The 12,804-nt window shown below is 41.2% G+C and overlaps 1 protein-coding gene across 2 annotated transcripts in view; it reads right to left on the bottom strand.

Moving 5' to 3' along the window:
• rsrc1 (arginine/serine-rich coiled-coil 1) overlaps positions 1-12,804 on the bottom strand; it is a 226,355-nt gene that overhangs the window by 162,181 nt on the left and 51,370 nt on the right. For both annotated transcript variants that reach the window (XM_044354291.1, XM_044354290.1), the window contains one exon: positions 11,316-11,396. In XM_044354291.1, coding sequence (XP_044210226.1) covers positions 11,316-11,396 — 81 coding nt within the window. The remainder of the gene's footprint in view (positions 1-11,315; positions 11,397-12,804) is intronic.

The raw sequence follows: 12,804 nt of genomic DNA, 5'->3' as shown, positions 1-12,804 counted from the left end.
GACATCTGTACCGGTCAGCGGAGACACGCTGGAGAAAAAGCTCACACCTGAAAACACGTGTTTTGTTGGTGAACATGGGTCGTCCACGTCATGTGAGCCCGATGAGTAGGTGGTGGTGAGAATGTGAGATTTCCAGCTCTCCCATCCGCCGCCTGCATGCCATTACACAAAAAACACACAGCTCAGCTCATCAGAAACAGTTGGACCTCCTCAGTGTTTCTGTCTGTCCGTCTGTGGTCTGGCTTTCGGTCTCACACCTACACTCACTCATTCACACACACACATGCATGCTTTCTTTTGCAGTATGCCACGTCCACACCACTCAGACCCCCCACACACACCCCGGTTGGTGTAGTGAGGTAAGTGAATCCAGTGGCTGATAGTTTTGAGGGAGCCAGGGGAGCCATTGAGAGCCCATTAGGAGGTTAAGTGGAGGAAGCTCTCCATTGTTCTGCTGTTTGATTCCTGCCCTGTGACCCACACTCTCCTGGCCAGAGCCTGGGAAACCCTGTTAGTGATGATGAGGGGGGATAAAAGACGATCACATGTGTATGAGTACACACAGACACAAACACACACTCCCACAGCTCGTACTCAGCAGACATACGCGAGAGCTGGAACAGTACAGGGCATTGACAGTTGGATGACTCTCTGTGGACTGCTGGCTGTCTGTAAGGGCGGAGAGGTTTCCGGCCAGACGACAGTAGCGGTGCATAAGGCCAACGAAAGGTCAAATCCAGAAGTCATTAGTTTACAAAAAAGAATGGCACCACTTTCCAGTAATGCAGCCTAAATAAAAGGTTTATACGTTGTAACTAATGGTTGATGAATGATTTATTAATGCTTTATATATCAGTAGCAACAACTTTTTGTTTGTGGAATTGTGGAAAATCCCTTTGACTGGTGTTTATTCTTCTCCTGTATGACAGTTGCTTTATGTTTTCGAATCTTTAGCTCATCAGGAAGTCTACTCCAATGGACTGTTTCATCACTTACCTTCTGGAAAAGGGCTGAAGGATGAAACAATAACCACAAACTGCTGTCTTGTTCCAGTTCTTCCTTTATTCCATCTGGATTTAACAATGTTTCAACCACAAATAGTAATTTCACTCATCGAACGTTTGTGGTCGAAACATTGTAATGTTGTTATGTTCATAAACTCAAAGGGGAAAAAGCCATGTGCTGGTATTTTTTCATCTTGAGTGCAGATAATTGTTACCTCCTAGCACCTGCAAAGGATTTATGGATGAGCGTGTGCCTCCTGACGATTGCCTGCAGCTCATCTGGTCCAAAATCCATTTATGAACAATTTATTAACATTTACCACTCTAGACTTGAAAGATTACTGTAGGAACCATTTATTAATGACTCACTGTATTAACATTTATGATTGCACATGACTTGCTACCTTTTGCTGACGGCTTATTATAAAGCGAGAAACCTGTGTCCTTTTATGAACATTTAACTGTAGAAATGATGGCTTATTATGCAGACTCATTCATGACCCTTTAATGACTTACAACCTAAATGTCTAACCAGTCTAATACTCATACCTACTTTCTAATAAGGCATTAAAGGAATACTTAAACATTTTGTGAAATACACTTATTTGGGTTCTTTCAAAGAGATAGAGATTAGCATGAAGAGAGGAACCATATGGCTTTCTCCAAACTTAAGTCTGCTTACCAGTACTTCTAAAGCTCACTAATTCACATGACGTATCTTGATTGCTTCATTCGTACACAACTGGTAATGTAAAAACAACAATTTGTGGTTTTATGGGGCAGTTACATGCAGTAATGATTTCCACAAAATTAGTCCTCAACGTTGTTTTCACAGTTTGTTCTAATTCATCAATCAGTCAGTCAGTACAGATATATACAGATTAAACAAATTATGAGTTAATTAGTGAGTTTCATAAGTTTTTTCTTACCCTTGGACAGAGCCAGGCTAGCCATTTCCCCCCCCCCCATTTTGCCCCCAGGCTCCAGCTCCATATGTAACAAACAGACACGAGAGTGGTATTGATCTTTTCATCTAACTCTTGGAAAGAACGCAAATAAGCGTACTTCCCAAAAAATGTTAAACTATAAATAAAAAGAGCTAGCCTAAAAGACAAAGCAAGTCATGCTGATTGTTCAAAAACTGGCAACCTAAAAGTTGTTGAAAGTATTACTTTACTAAAAGAAATAAGAAACCAGAGGATCAAATAACTCAAAAAGTGAGTTTGCAATGATGCGGGGCACAAATAAGAAGATCAAATGTGAGTCAGAAGATGGATCTTGTTGTGGAAAGAGTCAATGTGGGAACATTGAATGAAATGATTATATTGTTTGCTCTACTCATTGATTTGTGTATTTACATTCTTCTTTTACCCTCTTTAAAGTTGCTTTAGCCCTCTCGCAGCTGAGGTAGACCTCCTTTTGGGGACGATAGTAGAGGTGTAGCTCAGCAGGAGGAGGTGACGGCGAGCTACCACAGGGTGGTGGAACACAGGAGAAGGATGGGTGGAAAGAGAGAGGTAGTAGGAAACAGCGAAAAAAGGAGGAGGAAAGGATGTTAATGTGGAAGATGGCAACGGAGTGGGTGGGGGTGAGAGGAAGGGTGAGAGGAGGGGGGAGGAGGCGAGGCTGGATGTCTTGTTTGGCTGATAGTAATCTGACAGCTATTAGAGAGGGGAGAGTTAGAGACCTGCTGGCTTGGGGGTGGCGGGTGGTGCTGGTGCTGTTTGGGTGGGGGGGGGGGAGTGTCGGGGTGATGTGATATATATGCTCCCCTTCACACTGAAACCAGCCCGAGTGTGTGTGTGTGTCCACACTTGTGTGTATGTGTATGCGTGTGTGTGTGTGTCTATATTACTTCATTCTCCTACATTCAATTCTCTCTTAGCCTCAATGGCCTCTCTCTCATCTCTTTCCCCCATCCATTTCTCGCTCCCTTTCTTTCTGTCCTTCCCTCCCTCCGTCTCCATCTCCTCCCCCAATCTCCCGTTCCTCCGGTGTAGCGGTGTGCCACTGTACATTTCAGTGTCTCGCCGCGTTACAAGGCTTGCCCTTAATTTGACAGTGTCACGGGGATCCATCTTCATTCTCTCACTCTTTTCATAATCTGATCCTCTTCCTCTAGCATGCAATTAGTGCCCCTCCTCTTTTTCCCCCTCCTCCCATCGCTCCGTCCTCGGTCCCCTCGCGGCCCCTGAGCAGCGTGCCGCTGCCCCCGCCGAGCGGCCTGGATGATTGCTACAGCTTTCCCTGTGCAATCCATTTAGAGCCGGGGCCCTGTAATGAATATGTACATTGAGAGGGACCTCGGCAGGGGGGAGGGTCACGAGCAATCAACCTTGAATTCAATTATGCCAGTGAAGGTTAATGACTGTGCTCAGTGGTCAGAGGCACGCGCCACATCGCCCATTAAAGCAGCTTGTCAGAACTGACAACGTGGGGGCAGCGATGCACTGGCTTGGAGGGAGAGTGTGGGTGGGTGACAGAGGTGGGAGAAAGATAGAGGTGGAGGGGGGTAGTGGTGGTAGGGGGGGAGAGTAGAGAAAACAAGCCAGAGGAAGGGATGAAGAAGAGTTTGCAGGGTAGGTGTGCGCTGAGGAGGTAGAGAAGGAGGCAGAGCGAGCCGGTGAGCAGGGGAGGAGTCATGTGACGCACGCAGCCAGATAGATGGACAGATAGATAAAACGGTGTCAGTCAGAGGTGCTAGATTACATTGAGTTCTCCTGGACAAATCAGATTGTAAAGTTCTCCAACCTCCGCCGCCGCCACTTCCTCCCCCTGTCTCCCCCTGGGGTGAAGCTGAGCGCGCTAGCTGTAATATGATTAGTCTACATAAAGACGTGTCTGGAGTGTAATTCACTGCTCACTAATGAGGCCCTGTCTGAACCCAGGACAGATGAATCCCCCTAGTGGCACGCGCTCACCTGCTGCCCGAATCACCCCCCCCTCCCCACCTTGTTTCAGTCAGTCTTCTCTATGCCTACTCTCTCACCCTTACTTCTAATATTTCGCCTTCATCTGAACCACAAAACCAAACTCCACCTAAGTCACCTCTGGTGTCACCCTGTGTCTCATACATCATCTACTGCCTCTGCTTTGTCTTGTGTATATATCATGAACCTCTTTTTCACCTATCATTTTATCAGAGCTGTTTTTAATTCTTGTGAGGTAAGTCCAAGTCAAATCTCTACTCTTTTTTTTTTTTTTTTTAAATGGACTGTAAGAAGTGATGTAATATACAAATCTGATTTAACCGGCCTAAAGTTAGCAGGCTTTCCAGAGTTTAAAGGGCCTGACAGTGAAACCTCTCTCACCTTTTGCCCTTAGCCTAGAATTGGGAGCAGTCAAGAGAGCCCTGCCTGAGGATCTATAGCTGAGCTCTGGCTCACTGTAAGGGGTTAAAATGTCAGAGGTAGCCAAGAGCAGGGTTTTGATGACCCTTGAAAGTTTGCATTCAAATCCTGAAATCAATTTCCAACCTGACAACCAAGTGTGAAGATGCCAAACAGGGTGCAATGTGGTCCTTTCACCTTCTCTTAGTCCTGGTCAAGGCCTTCTGCAGCATCTCACACTGTCTGGAAACATGCCACGGCTTGCTAGCTTCTCTGTATCACTGAAAGACAATCTAATTTTCTCATTTATTTGTTCTAAGGTGGGAAGAATATTAGTGGATTCGTTTACTGAAGTGTAATGCATACACAAACCCATACAATGTGAGCAGCGCCACAAACTGAGCCTCTTGTTGATGGTGGTAGCAGCAGGTTGGGGGCCATCTGGACATAGATGCTTGTAGGGAGATATAATGACATTCTCCGGGATTGAGGTCTTTGATGGAGCACTGTTCTCCGCCTGCTTCATAGGGTACTGGGCTGCTGGCTTTTACTATCAACATCTAACTAGTCATGCTTAATGCGGCTATCATTTAAGAACATCAATCTAACGCGCTGCTACATAGATCTAATTCTAATCACAAGGTTTATGCTTACTATGCCCAATCATCACTCATCACACACAACATAAAGAAATCATGTGCATTACATGCAGACACTACAAACAGGTTAAATATAAGAGTCACGGTCACATGGTTGTCATTGTGCTATTGATTGGTTTTGAACGTGAAGAAAAAGGGTCTTATCTAATATGAGCCGGTCAGAGGCAGAATGCCAGGAAGAGGAAGGAAAAACAAACGTAAGAATGTTGGCGTGCTGCAGAAAAGCGAATAACTACTTTGCTGAGACTATGATTGACAATGAATGATGACCTTTGTGCCTGAAGTATTTTTGTTTTGTTTTTGTCTGTCTGTTTATACTGTATGTTAACCTAAATTAAGTGAAACCAATGGCAAGCTATGAGCGGTCAGTGCTCAGTTAACGACGCACAAGAGAACATCCCACCACCCATCTCGAGGGAACTATGGAAGACAAGTTGGACTCATAGGGGTTTAACGTAAGGGCCGATTTATGAAAAGCTGGAATAACTGGCCATCATAGAGAAAAAGGTGATGTGTTATTGTTTAAATACGTGGATAACAGCGCATATCTTTACACAGTCTCTCCCGGAAGGCAGTTCATAGTGTTAAGGAATGTATGTTGTGGCCTGTTAGTAGCTTGTATAGACACAAGGCTTAGTGGTAATTCATTGCCCTGGATGCAACAACAAATTATTTCTCCTGTACTACTTGTGTCATGATGCAGGTATTCAGACCAAAAACAGACTGTTTTGCTTTAAATTAAAGCAAGAGCTACATTAGTGGGGCTGTGATGTGATCAGGTAAAATGTGAGACAATGAAATGTGATCCAGGAAGTCCAGTTTGAAGTCATCACGAGAGAATCCATCTTGTCAGGCTTCAAGTTCTGCGCTTGTGTCTGCCTGACCAATCGCGACTCCAGCTGCAGCACAAGGTAAGACGGTGATAGACAGATATTTCATCCAATCACCTGCCAAGTATTTTTTGAAAGTGCCTGCCTTTTTCCAAACAGTTTCCATGGACGACTTCTCAGATGGTTCTGCGTAACAAACCATCTGGTGTGTCAGGTTATAAGACGGGAGCCAGGGAATGACATCATTATCTTTACTCTATAACTCATTATTATTCAGAACCTCACCCTCTGTGCAGGATATAAAAACACACTGGGAACAGAAGATGGGTACAGAGATAGATGCTGATCTTTGAGATAAGGCTCTGGAGAACATACACAAATGCTCCGCCAACTCAAGGCACTGTCTTATTCAATTTAAGATCATCAACAGACTTCATTACACTAAAACAAAGTTACACAAACTCTTTCCAGATGTACCCCCACTGTGTGACAAATGCCATACTGAAGTAGCCACTCTTCTCCACAGTTATGTTCTCTGGCCTTAGTTAACTCTATTTTGGACTAACATATTCCAAATTTGATCAAATATGCTGCATACAGTAACAGAACCTGACCCACTTCTGGTGGAGCTTGGAGTCTCATCGATCAGTTTTCCCTGCTTAATAAATGTCAACAACTGCTATCTTATGCACTTATCATAGCAAAGAAACTTATTTTGATGTTTGTTGGAAAAGGCAGAGGTCCCATCTGTCAAATTATGGCTGGAAGAAATAGTAAAACTTTCTCACCTGGAGAGAATATGGTTCTTTCTATTAAACAAACTGAAACAGTTCAACAGGATTTGGCATCCCCCTCTCTGATACAAACTGATTAGTTGTACGAAATTGATGGTGTGACAGGATGTAAAGTCCTGGGAGGTGGGGAGGGGGTGGGAAAGGGGATCGTTGTGTGCATGTCTTTTGTTTTTGTTACTTTTTTTCTTTTGTTTTTTTTTCTCTTCTTTTTGTTTGTCTGTCCCTAACCCTAAAGTGAGGGCAAATTTGTAATATTGAATGTGTTCTACGACTGCTTCTTTAATAAAAAAAGATTTAAACAGAAAAAAAGTTATTACAGCGGCAGACATTTTATCCTCCTTCGCAACTATTGCCAAGTGAATAGTAGAAAAACAGCGTTCATGTTGCAAAGTAATGTACCAAGAAAATGGGCTTGGATGTATTCGGTTGGCCAACATAAGAAGAGGTTCCATGTCAAAATTTGAGCCAGATTAATTGTTTTTACTGGATGACTACGAGTGGTTGTACCATCCAAGTGGTCACATTAAAATGAATGAGGGGAGCTGTATTTGTCATGCAATGCTGTTGCCTGTCTGAACACGGCCTTAATGCGCCACAAACCGTCTGAGGATGTAGTAGATGTCTTTTCACACTGAAGACCACTGTTGAGATTCTTTTAGCCATGACTACTATCTTTCAGATTCCTTTGCAAAGTAGTTTTTGTTGCCTAAATTTAACCAAACCTCAACCTCAGAAGTGGCAGATCATAAAATGCGCTGACCTATTTTGTCATTTAGGTGTGAGAGCTTGTTGTAAAACAGATGAGCTGTATGTGTTAACATCAGTCTCATCAATTAGAATCTCATGTTATGGTCATCTACTGTGAAATATAACAAAACAACAGGTTAAGTAGGTCACACAGATGACTTCAGCGCTTGAGAAACAAACTAGAGATTTATTAGTATCATTTAATAAATAGATTGTTAGTCTGTGAAAGAAGTTATATCAGACAGTAAAAGTAAATGATTTATGTAAGGAACATCCAGAGTTGTGAACACTGTGATGTGTGTGTGTGTGTGTGTTTGTATGCTACTCAAACTGCCCAGTATGTGAATCCCTCCTACACTGACTACCATAAATCCATCAAAAGGGAAGACCCAAAAGCAAATTTAAGGATGGGAGGAAAAGTTTGCCACACCAGCATCCTCTTTAAATAGTTTATGTTGTTCACCCATGAAGAAAATATCAAATTCCCGATGAAAATTTATGGAAATTAGATAAATGCTATTACAGCAGCGACTTTTTAAAGCAATATATTCTTTCCAGCGACAGTCAATGTGTGGATGATAAATAGAAGGTAGTCGGAGAGAGTTGGGAGGGTCTTTCCTCCTGTGGAGCGGACCTACGAATCTGTTATTGCATTTCAGCCTAACAGGATCAACATGCATACTAAAAAATGCAGCTTCCAAGAAAACCCCCATCCCGACATTCCCGTCATTCTCTACCTCTCTTTCTCACTCTCTTTATTTGTCATCAAGAATCTAATACCATTTTCACCACAGTGGAGTGTCAGGTTATTGTAAATAAGATGATATTTTCCCGTGGACTGTGTGTGTGTGTGTGTATTCGCACACAGAGACAGGATAGCTTTATAATGTTGATTTATCAGCTTGTCAGAATCAAGGATCTTTTAGACACTAATGCTTATGTGTTTGTGTGTATGTGTGTGTGTGTGTGTTTGAGTGACAGCACCTCATACGCACATCATGTGCACTTGATCTGATCCTGTCACCATCCCACAATCTGTCCTGGCTTCCCATGGGCTTGCGTTGATTGGTTCAGTCACCTCAAACCAGCCTTAATTCTGATCATTTATTGGCCGCTCCCTCATCTCTCTGGTTAGCCGGCCGGCTGAGTGGTATTGGCTTTCCAATCAATGTGCTGATTGTTATGAAAGGGAGGGCTATTTATTCAAAGCAAAATGCTTTTTCTGTCTTTACAACCTCCTCTGACGGCACATAGTATTGATTTTGTATTCCTTTCACAAACAATCAGCAGTTTAAGTAGAAATGATAATATCAACAGAAGTGAGACTCTACACTTTGACTGTATTATCTCTTGTGGTTTATGCGCCACTGTTTTTTATGTGTAGCTATGAATCAGATATTATTATGTGAATATTGCTTTGTAACAAAAGAGAGAGAGAGCAGGATGTACAGACGGCACAGCTTGAACTTGAACAACTTGTCTCTTAGTCCTGCTCTTTTTCTTTCTCTCTTCAGTAATGCATTACAGTAATGTGATTACTTTTTTCAGTGCTAAATAGTGTGAGGGATTACAATTTCAAAGTCAGTATTTCATGAAAACTTGTCACCACTAAAAAACATTGTGGCCGATTTTAATTCACAGCTGAAGCTCTCTATGGAGGACAAAACAAACTAAAAATCTTAACAATAGAGCTGACCCTAGACAAAGTTATCTTTAATCAAAGTGCAGTTACAATTTTTTTCCAGAGCTTTCATCTGCATCTCCCAGTCTTCATCAGTGACCTTTAGTTCAGATTATTTTGTTAAACTACTTTCATCCTCTAACAACAGTAGGTTTTTGATTTCACTGTTAGAGGATTGCATGGTCCTGTAGGCTTTGACCAATTTTGTCATGACCTTACTGACTGAAGGGTTTCTCTTCTATTCTGTTCTTTCTCAATAATGCATGGAAGGATATTACGGTAATCTGATTACTTCTTTCAGTAATGAATCATGTACGGATTACAGTTTCAAATTATTATGACTGCAGCTGCTTTCTATAGAAGGACAAACCCGCCAACATTTAAACTTTCAAGTCTACAAGTATTTGATAGTAAAAATGCATATTTTGGATATGAACATTAGGACCTAATGTAACAACATGAATTCCAGCTGACTACAACTGCTGTTCTTCATGAAGGACAAATTACCAACATGGACTGTAACAACAAACTGTGAGTTTTTGATATTACTGCTGTATAAACACTTCTCGTGATTTTTAAGATTCATTATCAAAATGAAGGGTTACGTCATCATATAAGGTTTGATAAATCTGTCAAACCTCACTAACTGAAGGGTTTCTCTGTACATACTGTTGCATATCCTCCTGTTATGCAAGAGGGACCCCCACCAGGGTTGCTCTTTCCAAGGTTCTCCCTCTTTTTCCCAGTAACATTTTTTTTCCTCATTCAAATCGCAGGACAGAGAGTACAGATTACAAAACCCTCTGAGGCAAATTTGTGATTTTTGATTTTAAGCTATATAAATTAAATAGACTTAAATTGACTCTTAATGGCGCATTCCATTATTGTGATTACTTAATATTAAATAAGTAATGTATGTATATGCATGAATTCAGAACGACTGCAGCTGCTTTTATAAAAATATCCAGTAGGTTTTGTGTGAACTATCATTCTGAGCATGATCCCAGCAAGGCATTAAACTATGTACAAAAATAATAAATTTAACGATATGATATTTTATATATATAAAATCAACTGTATGGGCCATTAAATGACTTAACTGACAAGAGTATGTAATCAACTGTATTTTTTCTTTAGTGGTCGGCCTGCCCGTTAGCTGCCTGGGACAATGAGGTCCTCGAATGAATGCAGGGAAGTGTGATAATTACTGCTATTCTGAGAAGCAGACACAGAGAGCAGGAGAAGGAGGGAATTATTGTTCTACAGCTGGGGAGGGGAAATACTTGTTTCCTTTCTTGAACATAAATATTTACTCTCCTCTACGGCCAGCTGACTCACGCTCAGACGACAGCACACACGGACCCGGAAAGGCCCCTCGCTGGGTCCGAGTGATGCCTAAAACTCTGCAGCCCGCCACCTCCTGAAACATGACTGCCATTAGCGCTCCGCTGAGTTTACAGGCCACCCCTACCTCACACACACACACACACACACACACACGCACGTTTTCGCTCTCTGAGACACACACACCCAGTTTCCTGATCTGATTAGTGGACTGTGGTGCCCTGTTAGCCTGATGATAGCCCATTTCCCATTTTCCCATCAGGCCACTGTCCTGTATGGGACATTTGTTGCAGCAGGTGATAAAAGATTGAGACAGGAAGTGAGACAGTGTGTGCGTTATGAACTTGCGCCATCAGGGAGAAGCCTGCTTATTTCAAAAAATGTAGATGAGCACCATTTGGCATTTTCTTGCCCACCTAAAATTCTTACCTTTTGTGTTTTTTTTTTTTTTTTGGTCACACAGTGTCGCCACGAAGACAGAAAACAAACTCTTCAGGGCTGTTTTTAAGCCAACTTATTGTTTCACTCTCTAGTTCAATACAAGTTTCCCAAGAAGAAAATGTGTTTGGGAAAAGTTTACACATTGTACTCTCCTCCTGTATATTACATCCCACTAACCCTTTTAAATCAGACAGTCTAGGTAACAGGTGGTCAGATGTTTTCCTCACAATATAAGGCTGCCTTACAGAGTATTTGTATTGTAATATTAGTAGGTGGCGACTGAATTAAATAATAGAAGAAGGGCATAGTGAGAAGGGTTTCTTGTTGACCATAGTGACCTGAAAGCTGCAGTCCCTCTGTCAAGTACAGTATATTTAGGTTTTTCTTCTCGTTTTTCTTGTTTCTTCCCCCAGTATATGGTCAATCTGTCTTCATGAACCTTACACACACACACACACACTTGCTGTGCAATATTACAAGACCTACCGCCTCCTCTGCTCAAGCCTCTGCGGTAATGGAGACACTTAGGTGTCAGATAGTTTACGAAGAGAGAGCAGTGATCCAGACCTAATGGAACACAAATGAGAAAGTCTGAGAGAAAAAAAACACATTAATGCACTAAATTAAATGAATGCAGCCTCTAAGTCAGTGAATAAAAAGAAAATTTAAATACACAATATCAAATTGTATGAGGGCAATAAGCATTGACTTTAACAAGTCATTTAAATATTTAAAGAATTCATGTGTATTTCTGTGGCTCTTGGCTCAAATTGCTCAGTTTCATTTGAAAGTCTTCATTCTGACACATCCAAGTTAACACTGCAGCATTTCTCTTGTTTTTGAGGTGGAGGGGAAGGAGTTAAAAGTCTTAGTACTATAGATTTGACAATTATGCAGCAGAGATTCATCACCTGCTGAATACAAACACATTATCAACAAACCTACATTATTACAGTAATTCTCCCTAAAGCTTTTCCCCGTGTCCTGTATGTGTTTTTGTGTAAAAGAAAGAAACAGAATGTATGAGTGAAAGACACAGTTTGTCTGTGTATCAGTGAGTTTGTTTTTGACAAACTGATCGTCTCTGCATCAGTCAGTTTTTCATCTTTTTTCCACTGCACCATCTTATAATGACCAACAGCCTCCAATCAGAGCTTTGCCATTTTAGAAGCTTATAGTAGTGCTAACACTAACTGCTGTATTCACCGCTGCAATCCCGAGTGAAAACAAAAGAGACAATAAATAATAAATGGTGCTCTTTAAGCTGTGTTCCTAACATCAAAAAGTAATGTGTCTAATATGCATATAATATCCCATATTTTGTCCTCAGTGGAATCTAATGAATAACAGAGCTATACCAATTAGGTGCAGGAAGTTACTGTTAATTACATTTCTAAGTTCTATTATGTAGTTAGCATGCATTAATCACAATGTTATTTTTCCAAATCCTATTTGTGGTTAAAACAGAGTCAAAGTGTATTTGGAGTGGATAATGGCTCAGCTACCAGATGTAAAAGTTCTCAGATAAACAGCAATGTACCATGATACATTAAGCCTGCATGTTATCAGATAAGTTAAAAAAAACATTCTTGGAGCAGCATAATTCAATAATATCTTTTCAGATTCATATTGTTACAATTTAAATATGGAATTATAAAAGCAAAGACCAGACAAGACAAAATCCATTATAATTCGGGACAGAATAAAGTAATGCAATATCTAAACCACTTTAATCAAACTAACAGAATTGTTTTGTGACCATGTATGCAAAATTACAAGATGTCCAAGAACAAGAAGAGTCTCCAGCCAAGCTACCAGATCTATGAGGCTGTACTTAAGCAGAGTGCTGCTTTTAGCTAAATGCTAACGTTAACATGCAAACATGCTCACAATGATAATAATGCTAACATGTTCATGTTAGCAGCTATAATGACAACAATTCATCCTGACGGGAACATGAATGTTTGCATCAAAT

Source organism: Thunnus albacares, chromosome 6 (assembly GCF_914725855.1).
Source record: "Thunnus albacares chromosome 6, fThuAlb1.1, whole genome shotgun sequence".
Lineage (NCBI taxonomy): Eukaryota > Metazoa > Chordata > Actinopteri > Scombriformes > Scombridae > Thunnus > Thunnus albacares.
Note: the sequence above shows the minus strand (reverse complement) of the source record. Positions and strands in the feature narration are given on the sequence as shown.